Source organism: Semicossyphus pulcher, unplaced genomic scaffold, assembly GCF_022749685.1.
Source record: "Semicossyphus pulcher isolate SPU_LCO1_2020_fin unplaced genomic scaffold, fSemPul1.0.p SCAF_18, whole genome shotgun sequence".
In the NCBI taxonomy this organism is placed as follows: Eukaryota; Metazoa; Chordata; class Actinopteri; order Labriformes; family Labridae; genus Semicossyphus; species Semicossyphus pulcher.
This window is the reverse complement of record NW_027211691.1, coordinates 21,642,934-21,654,770: the sequence shown is the minus strand read 5'-3', so window position 1 is coordinate 21,654,770 and position 11,837 is coordinate 21,642,934. Positions and strand designations below refer to the sequence as shown.

The window sequence follows — 11,837 nt, the reverse complement described above, 5'->3', positions numbered from 1 at the left end:
TAACCTAAAAACTCTGACAAAGGCAAATTAAAACTTCGTGTTTACTGTGATGGAGAGTGTAGCTCAGAGAGTCTTTTAGTGTCAGCTTTCACTGTTATATTCTTGTTTTATGTGCATATCTAATGGGTATTATTGGGTTTAAGGTGGGAGTCAGGGGCTTCATTGTTCACAGAGATACTTTGATCCTGACCTAAACCTCAGATTCCATCTGTTTCATGAAGGAACGCATCACACACGACCGAGCACACACACCCCCTACAATTACACTCCTTATCCATCATCACATCACATGTCCTCTTGCACAGACAAACACACACACACAGCAGCTGTAGCTAAGTTTAGCCTCCATCAGGTCACGGTGGAATATTCAGCCATGAGATAGAAGCTGCAACCATACGGGAGGATTTGACATTGTGTGGGAAAGATTAAAACACTCTCCAAAAAGGCTGTTTGTTTTCTCTTTCTGCCAGGAGCTTGTGTGCTGAATTTTTTAAGTAGTGTAACCCTTCCATAAACAAACACACTCACCCACACACACAAATACACATCTCTGAGTGTGAGCTAGCATCTACTCTGAGATCATAAATCACTATAAAATGTACACCGCAGAGAACGCTGCAAGAAGCTTTAAGTGTGTGATAAAGCGATGTTATTTGCATTTTGATGCGTGTGTGTTTGTGTAACACTCACACGGTGGCTCGGCATTAATCAGACGACCGTAAACACGTTGGACAACTTGGAGCCTGAACACAAATCCTCCTCTTTGTTATTTCTCGCTCCCACCTCCCACCTCCTATCTCTGCATAAAAATAATAACATGACATCCGTGAGCGTGATTCTCAAGCCGCGCAGGTCGTTGTGAGGTTAAATGCCTCCCTAAAGGGCACGGCTAGCGCTAATACCAAATTGGTACACGCTACTTTTGACACTTGCAAAATCTTTTGACAACTTGGCAAAAACTTCCTCGTGTTTGATATGAAGCCACCTCACAGTGAATCTGCCAAGCTGTCTGTGTTTCTATTCCTGTCAGGATGAGGGCACAGATAGGTGCAGGGGAAAGCGTGCCCTGGAATCTTGGTCGAATACTATAGCAGCTGTATTTACCAATGAGTTCATCCGCCCGGATAGACGCTACAATCCCGCCAGGCACCGTCTGTGTATGTGTGACGGGAGTATGTGTGTGTGTTTGGTGTCGTTATCCGCGCATCTGCTCGCTTGCCGGGTCGGCGTGTGTGTGTTGGATGCATGTATTTGGATGATACTCCCTCCTGGACGCAGAGGAAAGGGCAGCAGACAAACATAAAGCCAACGGAGCAGGGACATCACAGAAAGAGACAGGAGGATTTGAGACGGACCACGTTTGAGGGCCAAAAAGGGGAGGGGGAGGCAGGACAGAGGATTGTGTTTGGGTGTATGTAGGGGGCAGTTGGTAACCTTCTTATCATAGTGTCACATGCCCGCCGCTGCAGACAGAGCAGGACAAAAACACAGATGGAGAGACCTCGACTAAGGACACGCACTTCACTCTCTTTTCTCTCCACTCTTCTTAATTTAACACTTCTTGCTGTCAGCTGCCTGTTCTCTTCTTCTGCTACGAATGTCTGATTCCCTTTTTGTCAAATGCGACTTGGAGCAGCTTGTCAGCTACATCTTTTTTGACAGCTCTCACTGCTGCTTTTCCCATGCTTTATGCTTTTAACCATCCTTCTTCTGCTGCTTCCTTGTACCTTCCTGACAAAGCTTGTTCTTAAACTTGCTGCTGATACTCTTTTTTTCTCTTATCGTATCATATCCTGTCTCCTATCTTTTGGATGGATAGCTACTCCCTCCTCTACAGTTCCTCCCACCGAACCGGACTCCTCTCCGGCTTCCAGCGCCTGCGCTCCCAGAGAAGGATGTGTGATGTCGTCCTGGAGGCCGGCGGTGTATCATTCCCGTGTCATCGCGCCCTTTTGGCCAGCTCAAGCGACTATTTTTGGGCTCTGTTTGGAGAGGCAACCGTGGAGAGATTAGCAGGCTCCATTAGCCTCCCGGCGCTAACGTCTGAGGGTTTAGATGCCATTCTGGACTTCCTGTATTCAGGCTGGCTCAGCGTATCATCGCCTACACTTCCTGTTGTCTTGGAGGCGGCCAGGTACTTGCAGGTGGACCCGGCTGTGGCAATATGTGAGCGTTTTATTACTGAGGGTTTGAGCGCTGAGAATTGCTGCTGCTATGCTAACCTAGCCGAGCATCATGCCCTAACGGATGCCCTTGAAGCTGCCAATCAAACCATAGCTATTGAGATGGCGACACTGCTGCAGGAAAGACGGGATGACCTTTTAAGGCTGAATATCCAATCACTGATGGCGGTGCTCGACGCTGACGAGATCCCTGCCGTCAAGGAGGTGGAGCTTATAAGGCTGGCTCTGGATTGGCTGGATGAGAACGGGCCCCTCCCTCTGCTTAAATCAAATCTTTTGCTGAGTCATCTACGCTTCGGATTGGTCTCCCCATCTGACCTCACCAATCTTTGCCACGCCCACCAAGCCATGGCCACGCCTCTAATCAGAAGCCAGCTGACTCGCGCGTTGGAGTATCATAGGATGGGCTCAGCTCAACCAATTAGACAGAGCAGACAGTCGACACTCAGAGCGTCGCCCTATCGTGTGCTGCTTGTCGGCGGAGGATCCAGTCCTGATTGGCCAGAGCAGCAGGTGCTGGCATTCGATCCTAGATGCAGGAAGGTGTCATCTCTGAGTTCCAGTCTCCCGCTGCGACTGAGAAATCACTGCGTGTGCTCGGTTGGAGGTTTCCTGTTTGTGATGGGAGGAGAAGAAGTGAAAGACGGGGATGAGGACGGGAAAAAGTCTGACCATGTAGCAACATCCAACCAGGTGTGGCGCTACGATCCTCGCTTCAACAGCTGGGAGAAGGTAGAGTCCATGCTGGAGAGAAGGGCGCAGTTCACCAGCTGCGTCGTGGAGGATGTAATTTATGCCATTGGAGGACGACACACAGGACAAGACCCCGACGCATACACCTCTGTAGCGTCTGTTGAGTTCTATGACATGGCTACAGGAGCATGGAGGAGAGGAGCAGTGATGCCCCACCCCCTTTATGGCCATGCTTCTGCTGTGCTAAACAACAGCATCTATGTGTCAGGTGGTCATCCAGGCAACCAGGACATCTGTAACCACAATGAAACCCTGGATGACAACAGAGAGAGCAGCAGAGAAGTCTTTTCCTGGGACCTCAAAGGACGAGTCTGGGAGAAGCGAGCACCAATGTCCATCGCCAGGTTCGGGCATCGCCTTGCAGCCGCCCACGGCCACATCTACGCCCTGCTGGGGATGTACGAGCCTTTCTGCGATATCGAACAATACGATTCTGTGTCCGACCACTGGACTCGCCTGAGGCCGCTTCTCATTGGTTCCTTCAACTATGGGATGGTGACGACGCCGTCTGGGAATCTCCTGGTGTTTGGAGGGAGGAGATGGAGCGACGGACAGGAGGTGATAGTGAAGAGCGTGTTGGAGTACGATACGAAGAAAGACCGCTGGAGAGAGATCTGCCAGCTCCCCAGACCCCTAAGTGGGACTGAGTGCACACTGCTACCCCTGCCAGACTGAAGGGGACAAAGTGTACGAAGAGTTTAGCATGAATGTGAGAAAAGTTCGCTAACAGTTAGCGCCAGCGCTGTGTTTAAATAGTCGTGGGACAAAAGCATACCCTTAATTTGAAAGTCTTTGACATGCAAACAGTTAAGTTTAGGGAACTGTAACTATTGGGTTCCAGCCATGGAAGAAAAATATAAAGAGGAAAACACAATCCCTCATAAAGAACAGCTTTGTGGACTGTGTTGGGAAATGAAACTGGGTTGTCAGAGATTAAATGTTCACCACCCCAGCATCAATATTTCTACTTCCCACCTCACTATATATTTTTCAAGCTATTTCTCGTCCTGACTCCTTATTGGAGAACAGAGGCACTCGCTGTTTCTCACTGAAAATGATATGTGAGGCTTCATACCACTCATACCAATTTATGTTCATGCTAAAGCTAATACCATGAGGCAGTTAGCTAGCTTAAAGGGGATTTTATACTCTTTGAACAGAACCAAAATAGGCTACCCTTTGTAGCTTAGCTTAGCTTAGTAGTTTGACATTCATAGCATTATAGCATTTATAGATTTATAGCTTTTTTTCTGTCGAGAGTTATAAATGAACATATATGAAGCTAATGATAGAAGACTGTTAGCGCTTAGCAGAACCCATGTGACCTATGAAACCACAACTTGTCCTATATACAGGTCCTTTGTATTATGGATTGCACAAACTAGACATAACGGGTCAATTAGTCCAGCTAGCTAGCAAAACCTGCTTTTGTGTTTAGCTAAGCTAACAAGGAGACCCTTGTTTGAGCTTACAGACAGAGTAGCAGAGATCTACTCATGTAACTCTATAAGTAAACTTAGCCTAGCTTAGTTGCCAAAAAGAATTAGCAATTTGTAAAACATTACACAGACTCAATGTTCTGACAGGTTGTTGGAAAGGACTGAACGATGTAATGTAACTCTCAGCTCTATCTTTTTATGATCTATTCTTTTAAGTATTTAGCTAATGGTGATATTGAGAGCTACGTACAATGTCTGTTAAAGTAGAATCAGCTTAAAGCTTCAAAATGACTTGCAAATAAGTGAGAAGTAAGGTACAGGGTGTTTTGTTAATGATATTCCTGTGACCCAGCTTGAAAATGTTCTAAGGGAGAAATAAAACAAGAGCTAAAGAGAGAGATAAGGGGATTTTGAGAACATGTAGCGGAGGCGTAAGGAGATTTAGTGGTAAGAAGGTAACTCTTGAACAAATGAGTTTTCAGGAAGAGGTAAGACAGGCTGCAGAGGAGTCTATCAGACTAAGAGGGGATACAGAAGAGGTCAAAGCAGGAGATAAGGAGGCTATGGTGGAGGAGGAAATCCTTGCAATAATAACAGCAAAGCTAAGCTGAATATTTTATAGAAGTTATAGATAAAAGCTGTGCATGTCACATTCCTGTTTATTGACTAGATGATGAATAATTTAAGTTTTCAATAAGATAAAAATAGAAACACCGGAAGGATATTGTGTGACCCTTGTTTTCCTGTTTCACCCATTTCCATCTGCACTGACAACCAAGTGGACAATGTAGGTGAAGCTGCAGTCGAAAAAGGCATTAGCAGGAAATCATATGCATGGTTTGTTAGTTATGGGTAGCTAACCTGTGAGAGTTCATTATTTATGGGCTTTTCTGCTTGTATCTACTTCCATTTAATCCTGAAAACATACTATGCTGTCAGCAAAACACAATTTATTTAACGTGTTATTGTATTTGAAGGTAAAATTCACCGGCCTCATACTGTTGAAAATATGAATATATGTCCGAATATGTCTTTTTTAGGGTACCTCAAAACGTATTAAAACAGGGAAACTAAAATATTAGATGAAAATAATGTAGCATTGACTTTTCATTTGCCAATAGCTGTCAAAACGTTGGAATTGAATGTACATTTTTTGCAGTATTGTACAATTGAGCATTCCAGTTGGTGATTTTCATGTAGTAAAAGATATGTACAATAAATTCTGATCACACTTGCAGAATAAGATCACTGAAAAAAATCTGAAAACAATAATGCTTTTGTTCAATGACAGTTTAGAAGCAATAAATCTGAACTCTAACAGTACATTTTGATGGTGGTGTGTTTGCTTTATCTCCATTTAAATGACCTGATTTGGACAAAACATCTTACATAAATGCTAAGCTACAGGTTCTCTGTCACTATCACAAATTAAAAACAGGAATTCAGTTGATATTGAAGTTTTGAGAGGACAAGCTAAGCTAACAATACTGGACAACCAGTTTAGTAAAGATAAGTTACACTCTGCTACCAACTGTACTCTACAGCAGTTGTTTCTAACATTACGTCCACTATCGGATTTCGTTTGTATCTATTCATCAACTTTTTACACGTCAGCCAAGCGCGAGAACTTTTTGAAATAGCATTTGCAGCTTTTTTTATGCTTTAAAATGCACAAAAAAACCAGTGGAATGGATTTTACCTAATGTAACCACGTCAGTTAAAGTCAGTTAACTGCAAATGTTCCAGAACTCTGCTAGTAGTGGTTGCTATAGCAACAGAATGTTCCAGTGAAACCAACTGCTGGTAGGTTCCACTGCAGGAGAGTCGTTGGAGGTGCTCAGCTGTGATTGTTACATTGAGGGGAAAGTGGGCGGGATTAGAATTGGTCCTGTTATTGTTATGAAGTCACTGTTTCTTACTGGTTGACAGAGACAGTGCAGTTGTTGTTACAGATACTCGTCATCTCTTCTTTCTCAGTGTCAAGCAAAAACAAAAACATACCACAGATATATCTTCATCCAGTGACCACACTTTATTGATCCATCCTTTTCTTCCCACATTAAATAAATACTCTTATTTTTCCATAATTTATAGATTGAACAATAAACAATCTTTACTCAACTGTCCAAAAAATACCTGATAGAATTAGAGAACATTATCCAAGACACTGAGTTTGCACTCTATAAAGAGAGATCTACTGTATCGAGAGATTTCAAACACAAGAACAGAAAAGTAATACTGTGTTTATCTACAACAAAGACATGCTACTACGACCAACCACGGGCAGCAGCATAGAAAGAGCATTCAAACTGTGTCTGTGTAGTGTGTTTGTTAGTGTGTGTGTATGGCTTTGTGTATTTGTGTGTACAATTGCTTTGATAGTTTTGTGCAGTGGTTCTAATATAAAGTCATTTGCCAGCAGCGTACAAATAAACTAATATAATTTTTATTAAATCCATATTTCAGTTCTTATGCAAATATCTCCTGGAACTCTCTATGCGACATGCAGGATACAGAGAGCCGAACGGTCTCCGAGGAAAAATCCACCCTTAGAAACTTGAACACAGTTACGTAATCAGTGCGTGTTCGAAAGTTATTTCATATTGCGACAAAGGGTCTACTTTTTCTTGCTTTAGAGGAATGAGGCAAAAAGCAAGAAACCAGTCTCTACTTTGAAGTTTGAACAACGACTAACATGTTGCAAATAAACTGCCTTTCAAAATAAAAGCATTCGATCACATCTGAATATTGCGCTTACATTTGTAAAAGAGTTTGATTCTTATGACAACTACAGGGGGAGTCACATGTTCTCAATTCTTTAGCTTCAAAATTTCACTGTTCAGTAGAAGTTAATATTTTAATTTAGATGTGAATTGTAAAATTTTACACAGAACAAAGAGTGGATTTAGTCCACCTCTCACACTGATGTTACCTCTATGTGATAACAAGGGATTGTTATCAAAGATTTTACAGCATCTTTATGACATTAAAGAAGGTAGTAGAGAGATTTTTTGTTTCAGCCCACTCAAATTTCTTTAATGAAAAATGGTGCGGTTTGGACTTTAGACAGAACGAAACATAAATGCAACCACTGTAGGGCTCATCAAGTTTGAATAATGTAAATGTAACTGTAGTTTGGATTACACAATCAGTGGATACATGGAGTGTGACTAAACTACACTACTACTGCATGCATGTCATAGGAAGTCCTTCAAAATAAAAGCGCAGCAATTGACTTTTTGCCACAACTTTTTTTTTTTCAAGCACACATCCACTGAAAACAGCTCTGTGACCCACTTTTGGGTCCCGACCCACCAGTTGAGAACCCCCGGTTTAGAGGCCTCGTTTGAGCACGGCTGTTTTTTATGGAAATGTTAACTACATAAAATATCAAACTAAAAGTTTCATGTTTTATTCATTCATGGTCTGATTTTTAAAAGATATTTAGGCCTAGAAATGAATAAATTAAATGAATGGTATGAACGATTATAGTTCAGTGACATCACTGGAGGGAAAGTGATGCTCACAGTGAAGTAACAGCATAACAGGAAGTTGAGAGGGTACCTGGCATCATATCAGTTCTGTGCAAAGACTGTGGCTGTTTGAAAACTGTGTTAAAGTGTTTTTTTGGGTGGATTTTTCTGGTCCCAGTCGAGTGCATGCTTCAGGTCCAGCCCAGCACAGAACACATTTCTAACAAACCAGCACAACAGAAGTCTCTAAAACTTGTTACAAACTAAAACTAGTTGATTTAAAAAAAGACTTGTGCTAATTATTCTCTGCTGTAACACGTCACTGTACAGAAAATATCAAAGACTTTAAGTATAAGGCTTGATAGAATACAATGTATGTCACTCTGAGGCTATTAGACTCTCTAGAAGGCAGTCATGATAAACATGGCACTACAAGCATGATGGAATAGTGTGAATGGCGGCTCATGATGACACCGTTTGGAGGTTTTTGTCCATGTCAGGAGGAGCAAACTGATGTCCAAAGTAAGTCTCTTTCCATGGAGAGTATTTAAAGAGCACTAAAGCTAACATGTAATACTAAAGAATCAGTGTATTGTCCGCCCTCAAGCCAGCTGGAGTGGCATAACCAATCAGCTCGTAGATCGATGTGACACGAGGGCACGCAGGCGTCTCCTCAGAAAGCTGTCGTGTTGCACTTCGGCGTATCAGCATCTCTACTCCTTCTCTCTTGACAAAGCACGTCACTACCTTTCTTTCGCTGCATTTCTCCCTCTCCAGAATCAGGAGAGTAACTTTAAGCATGAGTGTGCGTTTGACTCGTCAGACGTGGGTCTCGATGTAGGAGTGCGTGTGAGAGAGCGAGGGGGTGAGGGGCGGGCCGGAGTCTGATTCAGCGGTCGAGTCTGGCTCCTGAGAGAACAGCTCCTGATAGGCTCTTTTCCACTCCTGGAACTCTGCCGACGACAGCTGGGGATTGGCCAACAGCCTGTCAATCAGCGCTAGCTCCCCCTCCCTGTCCTATGGGGGATGCAGAAACACAGGAGGGGCGGGTCACTTTTATAGTTTTTAAAAGCACTAAGCTTTAAAACGCAGACACACGAGAAGCAAGACACACACTTAACGGATGCACAAAGTTTTGGGGGAGATTCCAAATTTTGACAGATGTTTAAAACAAATGGTATATTGAATTATCTACCGATGTTTTTTTGTAACACATGGTCCATTAATAACAACAGTTTGTGGTTTGCCAAGTTAGTTAATTACGGGCTTTGTAATTAATTAATCATAATGGTTTTTGTGTGTAGCACCACATCGCATCTAGACTTACTCAGTCTAGATCACCCTGTTTCTAGATGGTTGTATCTTACTTCCACTAGGGGTGGGACAAAATATCGATATCGCAATATATCGTCGTCCAGACTGGTGTGTTTATTTATTTATTACCGAAAGCAGAACTGATAACGTCGGAAGTTTATCAATACTACGGTATTTAATACCGGGTTTCGGTACCCATCCCTCCTGGTGTGATACAATTAACGCATCGCTGACATTGATATTTTAATTAATAATTCAGCGCTCTAAACAGACCTCCCTGACAATTTGAGTCACCGTGTCATTGTTTATCTCAGTTTGTGTCAAAATCTGTGAAACTGACACCCAACTGCAGTGAATAATACGTTCATTCTGCACTTTTTTAGAGGCATTTTGTATTCTTCAGTTATTCAGATATCGTGATTGATAATTGTGATTGTCTTGCAATATATAGATTATCGCAGAATCGCTGTATCGTGATGTTGTCGTTATCGTGGGACACGTATCGTATCGTATCGTATCGTATTGTGAGTTACCCTGCGATTCCCACCTCTAACTTCCACACTTTAATTGAACTCTTTTCTTCACCTATTAAGTCTTAATCTTACAAATAAAACTGTATCTATTTTATCAAAGACTTATTAACATTTGATATTTTATGTCTTTTGCAACAATAATTACAACTTAGTTAACGTAGCGTAAACGTTGCAGTTTGGTGCGTTTTAGGCGAGAAAAATGACTTGATTAGATTCAGGATGAATATCAAGGTCTGGGTTATAGTAAGTGCTAACGTAGGTAGACTGGTTATGTAACTTGCATTCTTTATGTAACTAAACAACCATGTAAGACCTAAATGACGTACATACTTTACACACAAACAAACATGAGTAAACGTCTTATTAAAAGAAGTCACTAGTGATGAATTCTTTCACAGGGGAATGGAGCCCAGCTCACCTGTTTTCAGAGTGAGAACATGCTCGGATATTTCAGTGTTTTATTTGGTGAACAATCTATAAATTTGGACTAAAAATAATGATGATTTTCCTATTTTAATGAGCCAATCACTGTCACAAAAGTAACGCTTTGTTAAATATTGTGATACTGTGTATCCTGATTGATTTATTCTATAGAGGACAAAAGATAAACTCAGCTAATGTCCAAACACAGAGTACACAAACCTCCTCTGTCCTTGTTATTGTCTGTTACAACAGAGAAAGTCTGCATCATTATAAAGAGTGAGAGTCAGCACTTGTCATCTCGACTGCAGCTGGTTGTTTTGGTTCAATTTTGATGCATAAACGATACAGAGAGATTATGCATATCTTTGTTGTTTCCACAGCAACCACTGCAGAAAACTGCCTGAACACACAAATACAACCAAACAGATAATTAGGGGTAAAGTCTACCAGGGCCACACTTCTGTGTCTCCTCTATTCTCTAATTACTTGACAGAGATAAATTTTATCTCTCCAAAAACTTGGTGTATTCCTTTAAGAGACGTCAGACAGGGAACAGACATGAAAGCTCGAACATCCAACTTTTACCAGTGAACACAGCAGCCACAGAAACTCGCAAACAAGCTACTGCAGATACACGAACAAGCCACAAAGCCCCGCCCACGCCCTCGCCAACCATCCCCGCAGACAGATTGTAGAGACAAAGAAAAATAACACAGCCACAGCAAAAGAGGCATTCGCAGGCGCCCGGCCCAGAAACATAACCTCTGCTCGTACGGCTAGAAGCCACAGCCGACACCGAGGAGACAGACTGGGACAGATGACGGCACTGAAACTAAGACAGAGACATTCTCCAGCGTGTGTGTGTGTGTGTGTGTGTGTTCAGTGTGAATCAAGGTCAGAAATTCATGGTATATTAGAGCTACCGTTATATTACTTTACCCCTGCTCACATTTAATGTGGTAAGGTGGGACTACTGTAACCCAATAGACCATGACAAATACATTATGACAAAGGTCATTGTTCCAGAGAGAAGGTGGATTTGTGCAGAAAATAACAGTTTCAGTTTAGAAAATCTAATTTAATTTAAACTGAAGCCTTCTAGCCTCTTAATAAAGTACAACTGATGCGTTTAAAGAGCTTGTCAACAAAAAAAAAGGGGGGAATTTTCTTCCGTTAGACTCTCACCAGGAGGTTTCAGTGTTCGTGTCCGCTATGATTCAGATTATCTGGGGTGATTTATGTTGCAATACATTTGTAATTTATTTGTATCTCATTGATATCAGCTGCTCTCTTCTCTACAGACGTATCAGAGGTGTGTTGAGTACCGTAAAATCCAGAATATAAGTCGCAGTCTGTTTTGGGGGGCATCCCAGAGGGAAAGGGGTTTTCTAAATGTATTAATAAAAACGTTATTTTGCCGCTATTACAATTTTTTTTTATTTGAAACACATTCAAAACACAAAAATCTGTTTTCACCATGTCGAGTTTGCAATCCTGCTTGCGACCGGTGCTGTAGCTAGCATTAGCTGGCAGCGTTGATTGTTGTGATGGTGGCGAATACACTGGCAATCATGGCGGCGCATGTCCGTGACGAAGCTTTAGCTAGCTTATCGCGCCAACATACAGTAACACAATAAAATACCTCTCTTTGCACATATTGTGAGAATTTTTTACTTGTGTTTATATTTGCTTTATTTCTTTATTTCCTATATTTTCATG

At 42.0% G+C, this 11,837-nt stretch overlaps 2 protein-coding genes across 2 annotated transcripts in view; one reads left to right on the top strand and one right to left on the bottom strand.

Annotated features, from left to right (window-relative positions):
• Window positions 1–1,811: 1,811 nt before the first annotated feature.
• Window positions 1,812–3,695, top strand: LOC138596168 (kelch-like protein 34). The gene has a single exon (XM_069667782.1). The coding sequence runs from the start codon at window positions 1,812–1,814 to the stop codon at window positions 3,609–3,611; it is 1,800 nt and encodes a 599-aa protein (XP_069523883.1). The 3' UTR covers window positions 3,612–3,695.
• A 2,689-nt stretch (window positions 3,696–6,384) lies between these two features.
• The window catches only part of cnksr2a (connector enhancer of kinase suppressor of Ras 2a), a 66,516-nt gene continuing 61,063 nt past the window's right edge, over window positions 6,385–11,837 (bottom strand). Inside the window, exon 24 of the mRNA XM_069667277.1 lies at window positions 6,385–8,865. Coding sequence (XP_069523378.1) covers window positions 8,668–8,865 — 198 coding nt within the window. The 3' untranslated portion in view covers window positions 6,385–8,667. The remainder of the gene's footprint in view (window positions 8,866–11,837) is intronic.

Excerpts from the sequence above, each read along its gene's own strand:
- LOC138596168 (XM_069667782.1), top strand. The coding sequence starts at position 1,812 with ATGGATAGCTACTCCCTCCTCTACAGTTCCTCCCACCGAACCGGACTC.